A 14004-nucleotide genomic window follows, 5' to 3' on the forward strand; every position below is an offset into this window, starting at 1 on the left:
ATTGTAAGTACTTAAATTCTAGCAACCATTTAGATCTACTTCTATTAAAGAATACCTCAATTTTTCAATTTATTTAAAAAATAAATCCTTCCAGTCTTACCCATTCCACCCCTGATTCTTTAACCCTTGATTAGTAAAATACGTGGTATCGTAGATAGTGAAGATGGTTATCAAGAATTGCAGCATGATCTTGATCAGCTGGGCAAGTAAGCAGAGGAGTGGCAAATGGAGTTTCATTCAGATAAGTATGAGGTGATAGATTTTGAGAAGTCAAACCAGGCCAGTGCCCTAACAGTGAACGATAGGGACCTGGGGAGTGTTGTAGAGCATAGGGATTTAGGCGAGTACAAGTACATAGTTCCTTGAAAGTGGTATCGCAGGTAGATATTGTGGTGAAGTAGGCTTTTGACATGTTGGTCTTTATTGCTCAGGGAATCGAATGTAGAAGTTGGGGCGTTAGGTGATAGTTGTACAAATCGCTGATGAGGCCCACTTAGATTATTGTGTTCCATTTTGGTCCCCCTGCTATAGGAATAATGCCATTAAGCTTAAAAGAGTGCAGAGAAGATCTACGTGGATGTTACCAAGAGTAGAAGGCCTGAGCTATAGGGTGAGGTTGTGCAGGCTTGGACTTTATTTATTGAAACGCAGGAAACTGTGGGTGATCTTATAGAGATGTATAAAATCATGTTGGAACCAGATAGGGTGAATGTAGAGTATTTTTCCTGATGAGCGATGAGTCAGTTTACAGGGAGGAGGCACAGAGGTTAATAGGCTGGTGCTCAGAAAAAAATTTAGCACTCAATACCAAGAAAACAAAAGAGCTCATCATCGACTTCCGGAAGAAGCAGGGTGACCATCCCACACTGCACAAAAACGGAGAAAGAGTGGACAGTCTCCAGTTTCAGGTTCATGGGCACCCACATCTCAGCAGATCTCAGGTGGTCAACTAACATGAACTCCCTGGTAAAGAAGGCACAACAACGGCTTTACTTCCTGAGATCAGTCAGGAAAGTCAACTTGCCTCAACAGCTGCTAGTGTCATTCTACCGTTGCTCCATAGAGAGTGTCCTGACACATGGCATCCTGGTGTTGTATGGCAACAGTTCTGCGGTTGACAAGAAGGCTCTGCGGAGAGTCATCAACACAGCCCAGAAGATCACCAACACACATCTGCCTGCCCTGGAAGAGACCTATAGCTCTCATTGCCTGCGAACGGCATCACGCATCCTAAAGGACCCGTCACATTCGCACATCACTTGTTTGCCCTTCTGCCCTCAGGAAAGCGTTACAGGTACATCAAATCACACACCACAAGATTAACAAACATTTTCTACCCCAAGGCCATTACCACTCTGAACTCTGCACTGAAAACACACCCCCCATAGCCAATATTTTGTACTGCTTTAACACTATACTGTGGAATATTGCACATTCTGACTTGACCTGATGTTTTTCTTGCCGTTTTTGCTATTTTCATTGTCGTTATTTATTTATCTAATACGTTGGAACTCCGCTCGGGCAGAGCGCCTGAAATTTCATTGGTATGTATTACAATGACAATAAAGTGTATTATTATTATTATTAGGATAGGGGAATCAAGAACTAAAGTGTTTAGTTTTAAGGAAAGAGAGGAATCTGAGGGGCAATTTTTTCACACAGAGGGTGATGTGTATATGGTACGAGCAGCCAGAGAAAGTAGTTGAGGCATGTTCAATAACACAATTTAAAAGTAATTTGGGTTTGTATGTGGACAGGAAAGATTTTGAGGAATCTGGGTCAAATGCAGGTAAATGGTACATCTTGGTTGGCATGGACAATTTGGGCCGAAGTCCTATGTATGTGCTGTTTAACTGCCTTTCACAATGGTTTAGATCATCTGTCTTAATATCATCATAAGTTGCATAATATCAAATGTTGTTTTGGAGTACTCTTATGAATGAGTTGTTATTGCATTTAATTCTTTGTTTATGGTTTGGAATGCCGTTTAAGTTTTAATTTTCTGAAGAGAGACAACTCTGATTAAATTATGCGTAAGAAAACTTTTTAGATCATTTGCTATAAACATTCATTCCATCATTCTATAATGAACAAGTCCATTATAGCTTGCATAAAAAGATGGTATCGCAATTCCATCCGTATTCACTAAATACATTACATAGAAACATCGAAAATAGGTGCAGGAGTAGGCCATTCGGCCCTTCGAGCCTGCACCCATGGCTGATCATATTTCAATAACCGCAATTTTTTTATTTCGTTCAGATGAACAATTGCATAATCAAATTAATGTGGATGTCAGAATTTTGAGTTAAAATTTAAAATAAAATCAGGAAATAGGAATTGTTAATTTTTCTTTTTGATGTCCTTGCATTAGAAATTAAGTAGATAGAAAAAATAAATATGCAGCATCACAGAGGAAAAGTTAGAAATTAATTTGGCAGGATGTGTTTGGATCAATGGTTGCAAATAACACCCTTTAAACCTCTGGGTGGGATTTAACTGTTTAAGAAAGTTGTGAACAAAGTAATATTCATTAACCTTCCAAGCTCAGTGTTATGTATGTGAGGAAAATGTGGTTTATTTTCTTACTTTCAAAATTATACCCTAATCTTTTTAACATAGCAAGTAATCTTAAAAGGGGTGGAGAGGAAAAGATAGATCAGCCATGACTGAATGGCATACTAGGGTCGATGGGCCCAGCCTAATTCTGCTCCTATGACTTATTAACTTGTGAACCTAGAGAAAATAGATAAACTCTGACAGAAGGAAATGAACACCAGACCTGTGAGTGGAATCATAGCCTGAAAAAAATACCTTGTTATATGGAGGGGAAAACACCAACCTAATAATGTTTTATTTTGTTACATAAAGATTTCTGAGCACTGTTTAGAAACAGTCATTGAATTTGACTCTATCTTTTTCCAAATTCCACTAGTTTTATAGAAATGGAACATGAAGTGGCTTGCTTGGATATCACTCCATTGACTGAGGGAAGTAGTATATCACCCTTGTGCTCTGTGGGTCTTTGGACAGATATTTCAGCCCAGATCCTCAAACTACCATCGTTTGAAATTCTGCATAAGGAGATGCTTGGAGGAGGTAAGAGTGAGGCAATGTTGGGATATTGAGGGTTTAATGGCTTTTATTTAAGAACTTGTATCTTAAACTGCCTTTTTCTCACGTGCTGAAAAATAATGACAATTCCTTTTACAATGTGGTAATCAAGAAAGTATTAATCTTCAAAAGAGGCTTGTCAATTATTTGCAATTGCTACAAAATAAAATTAACAATTAATTTTTAAAACATTACTTGAGTACTTTCTTTAGATCACAATTTTTGCATGATTCCTTTTGGATGCATGAAATTCATTTTCTTTATGCTGTGGGGAGAAGGAGGTGCTGGGCATTTTCAGCATCATGACTTTAACATGGAGAATTGATAGGCGATTCTCTTCTACTCATTTGGTCTTTTAGATTGTCATTGTAAAGTGTCTTTGCATACCAGGGGCATGGAATAAAGCGCTTATTGTGGAAGAAATAGCCCTTATTGTGTTTGTTTTATGTCATTTAGTTGTTTTAGATACAGTGTGGAAATAGTCCCTTCGGCCCAGCGAGTCCGCACCGACCAACGATCACCTGTTCACTAGTTTTATCCTCTACGCTAGGGACAATTTACAGATGCCAATTAACCTACAAACCTGTACGTCTTTGGAATGTGGGAGGAAGTCTTGAGAAAACCAAGGGGAGAACCTACAAACTCTGTACAGACAGCACCTGTAGTCCGCATCGAACAAGGATCTCTGGCTCTGCAAGGCAGCAACTCTACCGCTACGCTACTGCGCCGCCCTTGTCATGTTGCTGTCAAACCTACACACTGACTAACAATCATTTCACCACCCCCCTAACTCCCTTGTTCTCCTCACCTGTTCCTCAAACGTGTACATCAACAGCCTCCTAATCCGACTTTCTTTCCTCTGGTTTCTTGCTCGGCTGGTTTCCATATCCCTTCCTAGGTCCAGTTCTGACTCCTCTTCCTCGGAAGATCTTATCCTAAACACCCCACCGTGCCTAAGTGTTAGAAACATGAGAGGGGCATGATTGAAATATATAAGATACAAATGAGTCTTGGGAGGGTGGATGTTTATTCTTAAGAGATAATCCAGAGGAAGTTTAAATGTGAGGAGTCATCCATTTATGAGAGAAATAAGGTGACTTTGTTTCTGAGGGTCATGAGTCTTGAACTATTGTTTCCACTACCTTTTGAGGAAGAGTCTTTTAAATAAATTGAAGACTTGGTTAAATAAATCCTCAACAAGTAAAGGAGTGAAAGGATTCCTCAGATAGGTGGGAATGTGGAGTTTACATTTTGGTCACATCAGCCGTAATCTTATATGTGGCAGCAGATTTGAGAGGCCAAGTATCTGTTTCTCCTCTGATATGTACATTTATATCAGTAAAGATTATGAAGGCAAAACATTTTCCATTAGGCCATTAAATATTAATATGCGATTATTGTTTAATAGTGCCAGTAAAACAGCAGTGTACTCAATTTAATGTTATAAAAAAAGTTTTGTTTAAGAAAAAGACTGTATTTGACTTTTTTATATTGTAACTCAAGTGTGATTTCATGCTAAACAACCACTAAGCTTTAAGATGTTATCTGTTAATAACATTTTAAACACTTATTAAACCTCAGATGATTGTCATTATTCCTCATAGATACCTGTTTTCGATTGTTTGCAGTGTAAATGTATAATCGATGTGAAAAAACATTAATATGCATTAGTTTGTAGTGAACCTTTATTCTAGATTTCTTATTTTGAGAAGGAATCAAAATGGATCTTTCTCCTTTGTTTTGACCTTTGCTTAAAGGTGAGAGAAATATACAGGTGACAGCTTTTCTCAGTCAAATTTCTGAATAATCTTAATTATTTGACTTCATCTATGCACGAAATGTTACAACCGATTTTCGAGTGACCCAATGATTTGAAGTTTAATATCAGTAGGTCAGTTTTTGCTTTGGCAGCTCCCGATGCATATTTCCCCGTTCCTGATCCTCAGATTCTGGAATGCGAATCACACTCACCCTGAAGTCAAATATTACAGAGATCATTTTACAGAGGCTGTCCATCAGAGGACACGACAGGGACATGATACATAGCAGGCAGCCCAAAAAAAGTTCTGGCTATGAAATGCGCCTGAAAATCATTCATCTGTCCCTAGGTTTGTTATCTGGCAAAGCTGCCAGTTTTATTACAAATGAAATGATATTTACAAGATTTTTTAAAAGATTAAATTGATTAAAAAGCAAGTTCATCTGAAGGCTCAAAAGATTAAAACAAATTCATGAAAGTACAGAAGTATACCTTTTACTTCCTCCTTTTCATCACAGCCCTACACTTCCTATTCAAGTGAATTAGCTTAAATCCAAAAAACGGATAACCTTTTATAAATGCTTGGAAGTATCAGCAATTCTGCTCCTCTGCTGGACTTTGTGGGGATTCCAATGGTGAAAAGCATCTGGGAAATTATGGAAATCCTGAATCTTATCGACACTTAAATTAAGAAACTCCACTGGTTCTAGGTAGAATAGCCAGTAATAAACAGAAATAAACAAATTGTACCTTCATAAATTTACAGTTTAAAATAAAAAAGCAAATTCTTACTACATTTTTATTCTTTCTGTTTTATTGCAGAGATCATTCCACGATCAATTTTAATGACAACATTTGAAGGCAGCCACTACCTGCTGTGTGCTCTGGGTGATGGCGCCCTATTTTACTTTGGACTTGAAATAGAAACAGGTATATTAATAGCTCCTTGCATGAGCAAATGTTGTTGCAGATGATGGTGGGTATGTGGAACGAGGTGCCAGAGGCAGATACTATAACAACATTTAAAAGACATTTTGACAGGTACATGGATAGGATACGTTTAAAGGGATATGAGTCAAATGAGGGCAGGTGATTAGTGTACATGGGGCGTCTTGGTCAGCATGTGCAAGTTGGGCTGAAGGGCCTGTTTCCATGCTGTATGGCCCTATGATCTGAGTTATCTATCAGGAGAAAAGTTACAGTTTATCGTTGAAGCTACAGCTTAATGGTTGGTGCCACTGAGTCATAGAAGAGCCTTGGCACCAAATAGAGTCTTACGGTGTGGAAACAGGCACTTTGGCCCAACTTGCCCTCACTGATGAAATTTAATGCAGAAAAATGTGAAGTGTTACAGTTTGGAAATTCTAACATGGGCAGAACCTACACAGTGAATAGTAGAGCTCAGGGTAGTGTTGTAGAGCAAAGGGATCTAGGAGTGCAGATGCATAGTCCCTGAAGGTCGAGCCGTAGGTAGATCAGGTGGTCAAACAGGCTTTTGGCACTGGCCATCAGCCAGGGTATTGAGTATAGAAGTTGGGAGGTCATGTTGCAGTTGTATAATAGGGTGGTGTGGCCGCATTTAGAACATTGTGTTATAGGAAATATGTTGTCAAGCTGGAAAGTGTACAGAGAAGATTTACGATGATGTTGCCAGGACTAGAGGGTCTGAGCTATAGGCAGGGGTTGAGTAGACTGGGACTCTATTCCTTGGAGCGCAGGAGGATGAGGGGTGTTCTTATAGAGGTGTATAAGATCATGAGAGGAATAGATCGGGTAGATGCATGGAGTCTCTTGCCCAGAGCAGGTGAATCAAGGACCAGGGGACAAAGGTTTGTGAAGGGGAAAAGATTTAATAGGAATCTGAGGGGTAACTTTTTAACACAAAGGGTGGTGGATGTATGGAACAAGCTGCCAGAGGAGGTAGTTGAGGCAGGGACTATCCCAACATTTAAGAAGCAGTTAAACAGGCACATGGATAGGACAGGTTTGGGGGAGATATGGACCAAATGTTGGCAGGTGGGACTAGTGTAGCTGGGACATGTTGGTCAGTGTGGGCAAGTTAGGCCGAAGTGCCTGTTTCCATACTGTATCACTTATCTATTAAAACAAATTAACTTAAAACTGAAATTTTTACTTACAATTGAATTACCTTAATGGAACTTGAATAATGTTAAATGTCATTTCTATCCTGTGTTTATAAATAGAAAAGTTGTATTGGTTAGTAACTTTTATTTATTTCCATTGATGTCTGCTGAAAGTGGTGGAGACATGGTCAAGCAGCTTTGATCTCACATTCCTTTCATTTTTTAAAAATTAGGTTTGTTGAGTGATCGAAAGAAAGTCACACTGGGGACTCAGCCAACGGTGCTGCGAACATTCAGATCTTTGTCCACCACAAATGTCTTTGCTTGTTCCGATCGTCCTACTGTCATTTATAGCAGCAATCACAAGCTGGTCTTTTCAAATGTTAATCTCAAGGAAGTAAACTACATGTGTCCTCTGAACTCCGAGGGATACCCTGATAGGTTAGTTGTGAATGAGTAGTCTCTGGAAATATTTTAAATGTTTACCGGTGACAGTTTTTGAAAATTGAGTTACCGATTGTAACTATTGCTGTTTGGATTGTATGTATAAGGTGGCAAATAATCACTATCTTGAATCACTGCTTTGCATTTAGTTAATGTCATATTACAAGCTGTTAGGAAGAGATTTCCTGAATTTTGCATGGTGACGTAACAGTATTGCTGCCTTACAGCGCCAGAGACCCAGGTTTGATCTTGATTATGAATGCTTGTCTGTATGGAGTTTGTATGTTCCCTCCATGACCTGCATGGGCTTTCACCGGGGAGCTCTGGCTTTCTCCCACACTCCAATGACGTACAGGTTTGTAGGCTAATTGGCTTGGTATAATTGTAAATTTTCCCTAGTGTGTGTAGGATGGTGTTAATGTACGCTGGACTCAGTGAGCCGAAGAGCCTGTTTCCACACTGTATCTAAACTAAACTGAACTGAATTATTTTTTGCTGGTTCTCCATATCCCTAAATTTCTTCCCAAAAGCCCTGTAATCTTTATTTTCCAAAACCATTATTCAGTTTTCATCTGAATGTTGCAATTGAATGTTTCCACTGCCTCTTAAGGATTTCATCTACATATTTTACATTCTGAAAACATGTCCTGCACAAGGTTTTGTATTACAAAATTTCTGGGAAATACTTTGGAAAGTCATTGTTAAAGCTGCTTCTGAGTGATAAAATTTCTGTATTCTAGCTGTTTGCCTCCTGGGTGTTTTCACTGCTGTGCTCCATATCTAATTTTGCTTTGTTCTTATAGTTTGGCTTTGGCCAACAACAGCACTTTAACTATAGGAACCATTGATGAGATTCAGAAATTACACATCCGGACAGTGCCACTTAATGAGTCTCCAAAGTAAGTGTTCACTATCAACTGTGCATGTGATCGGAAGCAAAAAGAGTTTTATGATGTTGATTGTGTGTCCAGTGTTACCTCAGATCACTGGGCTGTTCTATTATATGGAGAAGATGGAACAGGGAACAGCTCTAATCATTTTTGCCTTAAAGCTAGTTAGGTTGAGGATTAGTTTTTAACTGTAGCGTGCTTTGAATCAGCTTGCTTTGAAGCAGCGACTATAAGTGCCGAGTTAAGATTTTAGAGATCTTGCATTTTATACATGAGCAAATGAGCACATCTTTGTACAAGTCAAAATAAAATATGAACTCTAACAAAATATTTAACAAGAAAAATATAAAATATGTAAATACTACTTATTGGGGGCTGCTGTTCGTTCTGGAAAAACAAACCTGTTCATCTGATCCACTCACACCCAAGTTTCCATGTTGTGGTTCTGTGCTAACTGTCAAAAGTAATGCTTACATGTACCTATTGCTTAATATACAAACACACTATTCAGTGCCTATTGAATAAGTCTTCAGACTTTTAGTACTGTACTTAGAAAGTTTTCACTTTAAAATCAAGCACCGTTTCTATTTCAGCAGCTACTTTGGAACACACTAGTTGGCCTCAGAGCCTCAGGAGATGAAACTTCTTGCTATTGCTATTGATTATCTAGTGGCTTAGAAGAAAGGTGGGCTTCCATGGTCACAATGTAAAAGTAGCTTGTTAACGTGTCCACAGGGTGGGAATTGCCTTGTAATGTTTGGAAGAATTATTAAATAGTCTGATTGGCAGCATGATGAAATGAGAAAAAGGGTACAGAATTGGCAGGTGTCAAAGTACTATTGAGTGATAATCTTTATAAACTTTGAAGCAATTTTCTTCTAAGTCATAAAGTTTTAAAACTATTGAGACTTAACAAAATAGGATTTCCATGAATAAAAATATTTTGATTTTAACCAGGACTGTTCTTGTATTTTTTAAATAAAATGTCAGTGGTGCTGATTTGTCTAAAAATATGTTTTTAGGTTTAAGGTGAGAGTGGAAAGATTTAATAGGAGCCTGAGGGGCAACTTTTTCACACACAGGATGGTGGGTATATGGGACAAGCTGCTAGTTGAGGTAGCTAAGGCAGGTACTATAGCGACATTTAAAAGGTATTTGGATAGGTACATGGATAGGAAGGGTTTAGAGGGGTATGGGTCAAACGCAGGCAGGTGGCTATGTATATTTTTGGGCTCACTGCTCCAACTTGAGTCCATCAGGGAGTCAAGTACTTGAATACTTGAGGCTCCAAAAAGTTGAAATATTTTTTTTATCTAAGGCCTCTCGGGATCCTGAATTGGTTAAACTGGGGTCTGGCAGTTAATTGTGCATGATTAACATGCTTAATTGTTTTAGCTTATTAATGTTGTATTCTAACAATAAAAGGATGGAGTACGTTTTTGAATTTAAAAATAGAAACCGGGCAAATGAATATCTTGAGGTACGTACATTGGGCCACAGGTGGCTAGACCTCTTACGTTGTCCTACAGGCTGGTCCTCACATAATGTTGGGCCGTAGCCCACCAACCCCTTCTACCTTTTACAAAGCATTGTCAAACGGCGGCACCCTTTCACCTCCCAAGCCACTACCACCCTGCTTTCCCCGGCATCAGACGTCCCCCCTCACCACAACTTGTTGATCTTCTCCAGTGACCCTAAATTCAGTCCTGACCTTAGGGGCTGACTATGTGGAGATTGCAAGTTTCTCTGAAGTGGGTTTCCCTGGATGCTCTGGTTTTCTTCCACATCCCAAAGACAAGCTGGTTGGTATATCAATTGACCGCAGTAAATTAACTTTGGTAGTGTAGGGGATCAGTAAAATCTGTGTAGAGTTGATAGGAATTTTGAGGAATAACATAAGATTAGCATACATGGGTTCTTTATAGTCAGTGGAAACGTGGTGGGCCATAGGGCCTGTCACCATGCTGTTGATCTCTGGAAACTCTGATCCTTGCCTGTCTTTTAAATGTTGTTATTCTACCTGCTCAACTACATCCTCTGGCAGCTCTTTCCAAGTACCCACCACCCTCTGAGTGAAAACCTAAGTTGGGTTTCAACAATATGTTGGTTGAACTAATGCATGGTTAAATAAGGTTAGATTTTACTACTTATTTAGTGAGTTTTATGGCACCTGTGCTGAGAATATTTAAAATTCAGTCTATCGATTATTCCTTTGACTAAAAAGTGAACTCCATTTATAACAGGGTGCAGTGAGCGTAATGGGGGAAAGATACGTAGAAGCTAATAAAGAACAGATCAACAGGAAATGTCAATGAAAATGGCATAATATTGCACAATATTTTGTTCAGTGAACTTGCTGCAGTGTTATTGAAGCAATGTTGTTAATTAATGTATCTCAGTACAAGAAGGTCATTTAATAATTGTGATGTTTGGGTTCCTTAAGATTTGTTTTATTTTACTTCTGTGCTTTATTTTACTTCCTCTTCTTGTGCAGGAGAATCTGTTACCAAGAGGCATCTCAGTGCTTTGGTCTGGTAAGCAGTAGAGTGGAAGTATTAGATCCTAGTGGAGGTACCTCTGTCCTGAGACCAAGTGCCAGCACTCAGGTAAATAATTGTGTTTTTTTAATTTTTAGACACCAAAGTCCTTTTTTTTCCAGTTTCATGCAGTTTAATTTTTACCCTGTAGAAAAACCGCAAGGTGCGGCTGGAGATTAAAAAAAAAAGAGCAGACATCAGAGCCTTTGTGAGAGGGTTAGATGATGTGAATAGGGACTTCGCAATATACTTGAACTTTATCAATTCGAAAGGAGGTAAAGAACTCGTGTGTATGGAGAGGAGTTTCTAAAATACGAGCTACAGTAACTGAAAGTCTTGCATGTTGAACATTCACCCTGGAGGAGTGAGAGGGCCTCACTTTAATATCCAGTTCTTCTCAGTAGAACTGTCAGCGTGGTACAACGTCTTGAGGCACAGGATCATGAACCTCGTTCTTTGGGGTTGTGATAGAGTCATTTAATGAGCGAAGCTGAATTTAATATGAGGAACGTTTGAGCATGCGCACAGTGGCTGCACTGAGATCGTTGAGTAGCTTCATTTTATCTGTCCCGAAGGAATTATCCCACTCTGTGGTATTAACCAGAGGTACTCGTGATAGCTTTTAATGCTATTGCATAGCAGAGATGCAAAGCTGTGTCCTAAACCTGTCATACTATCTACGGGGAAGGGTGCATGATATATAGAAACCAGCTGGAATATTTTGGCCAATTTTGGTTTTGTTCAAGAGGAAAGAAGTCAAGGCATAAAAGTCAAAAACCTCAGATGCTGCAAATCTGAAGGAAAAAACAGAAACTCAGGAATCACTCAACATGTCGGGCAGCATCTCTGGAGAGAGCAAATGTTTTAACCAGATTGGAATCCATGTGCCAAAGAAAGGTGACTTATAAAATACATTTTGACAGAGATATGGATCGGAAGGGTTTAGAGGGCTATGGGCCAAATGCAGACAAATGGGATGGACGAAGTGGGCCGACGGGCCTGTTTTCGTGCTGTACAACTTTATGACCCTATATATGAAATGTAGAGTGTACACACGCAGTCCGGGGAAGTAGAGTTTTGTACCCAAGGAAGATTTCATGCAGTTTGATTTTGTATCTTGGATATCCCCTTTACGAATATTTGTTGCTATCCTCTGTGCCGTTGACAATGAAGATATACAGTTCTTTACAAAGGGAGTTTGTAAATGTTTGGAAACCCATTGTTTGGTCGCTAAGTATATTCAAGGATGAGATTAATAGATTCTTGAATGAACAACGGAACTGGGCAGTTGCTGATCAGGCAAAGAAGTTGACGGGATAGGATCAATCAATGGTTTAGTTTAGTTTTGTTTAGAGATACAGCATGGAAACAGGCCCTTCAGCCCACAGAGTCCACGTCTTGTCCTTTGTAAATTGCCCCTTGTGTATAGGGGGTGGGAAAGAGGGATAACATAGCACTAGTGTTTAGAATGGGATTGGAGTGCTGAATGGCCCACTTCTACTTCTTAGCTTCAATCAATGAATCAAAAGATGAATGGGAACGTAACAGGGATAGTTGTAGAAACTGAGCCAATTTGGGGATTTTTTTCATCTGGTCTAAGTGATTTTGACTTTATTGAGTTGGGAATGGAGGGATGTTTAGGGAGTTACAGTAAGTTATGTGGCTTAGAACAATGAATTAGGTTAGGTTCAATAAAGGATATAGGCAGCTAAGGTTGGATGATGGAGGAAGTTGTGAAGGCATTGGATGATTAAAGTCTGAATATACACATTTAATGGTTTAAAAATAAACACATAATCATTGATTAACTGACAGCCATAGGTTTAACCAGTTTAGTTCAGGATCTGTAGTAATAGGGGAAAGATGGGTGTGGGTGTGAAGTAAATGATTGTGATTTTAGTTTAGTTTTGAGATACAGAGCGGGTACAGGCCCTTCGGCCCACCAAGTCCGCACCGACTAGCGATCACCCCGTACACCAGCACTATCTGACACACTAGGGACAATTTACAATCCTTACCAAAGCCAATTAACCTGGGAGGAAATCGGAGATCCCAGGGAAAACCGATGCAGGTCACGGGGAGAACATACAAGCTCCGTACAGGCAGCACCTGTAGTTAGGATCGGCCCCGAGTCTCTGGCGCTGTATCGCAGCAATTCTACCGCGGTGCCACCCTGGCAGCATTCAATATAAGTTTGGCTCTGTTTGGATTATTGGGAATACTGACAATGTGTGCTTCGGTTTTTACATAGTTAGAAGAATGTCAGAAGCTATATTGGTTCAATAATACTTTATTGTCACATGTACCTAGATACAGTGAAATTCTATGTTTTACAAACAATTGTAAAATTAGTTATTTCACGATGATATGTTCAGGGCAAGTTTTTTTGTGGAAAGAGAGGCATGGCTTGAAAAGAAGCAATTGCCTAGACATAATAAACGGGTCAGGAAAGATGAGTATCCAGGATTTGGATAGGTAAGTCATAAAGAACCCAGAGTAGTGATAATAGCATTATTCAAAAATATGAACTGAAATGCATTGGTATGATAACAATAGACAATCTCCTTACCTGGAAATGCCTATATTGCCACTTCAGTCATGATTTACTTGCGTATTCTCTGCATTCCATTTTAAGGCTCTCTCCACCAGTGTCAGCTCCAGTAAACTTTTCCCAAGTAGTACTTCGCAGCATGAGAGCTCATTTGGGGATGAAGTGGAAGTGCACAATTTACTAATCATAGATCAGCATACATTTGAAGGTAACGGTAGCTCTCACTTATAATTCACTATTTGTCTGGTGTTTCTATGGTCTCGCAATCCTCGGCATGTTTCCATTTTAACCATTGCAAGTGTTTCATTGTTTTGTTTTTCCGAAGTTGTTCACAGGCAGTAGCCAAATAATTTCAGAACTTGTTCTCAATTATTTATTGTCTATATTTGTTTTTAACAGATCTAATTATATGTGATGTTTAATGATTTATGTTGCACTGTGCTGTATTCTTCTCAAGAAAAAAACATTAATCAGAGGTATCCACAATTTTATTGCTTTGATCATTTGGACTGAGAACAAATAGGAGGTAAACAGTACAAGAGAGCTGATTTTCTTGTGTCTGTTCCTTTGTTTAGGATAATCTTTAAAATGTTGGCTGTTTTTGTATTAACATTTCTGCTGCAGG

The 14004-nt window shown here is 39.1% G+C and overlaps 1 protein-coding gene across 1 annotated transcript in view; it reads left to right on the top strand.

Moving 5' to 3' along the window:
* ddb1 (damage specific DNA binding protein 1) overlaps positions 1–14004 on the top strand; it is a 68697-nt gene that overhangs the window by 32696 nt on the left and 21997 nt on the right. The window contains exons 14-19 of the mRNA XM_033039097.1: positions 2936–3099; positions 5696–5803; positions 7191–7398; positions 8205–8300; positions 10786–10897; positions 13464–13587. Of these exons, the coding sequence (XP_032894988.1) occupies positions 2936–3099; positions 5696–5803; positions 7191–7398; positions 8205–8300; positions 10786–10897; positions 13464–13587 (812 nt within the window). The remainder of the gene's footprint in view (positions 1–2935; positions 3100–5695; positions 5804–7190; positions 7399–8204; positions 8301–10785; positions 10898–13463; positions 13588–14004) is intronic.

This window comes from Amblyraja radiata, chromosome 20 (genome assembly GCF_010909765.2).
Source record: "Amblyraja radiata isolate CabotCenter1 chromosome 20, sAmbRad1.1.pri, whole genome shotgun sequence".
Lineage (NCBI taxonomy): Eukaryota > Metazoa > Chordata > Chondrichthyes > Rajiformes > Rajidae > Amblyraja > Amblyraja radiata.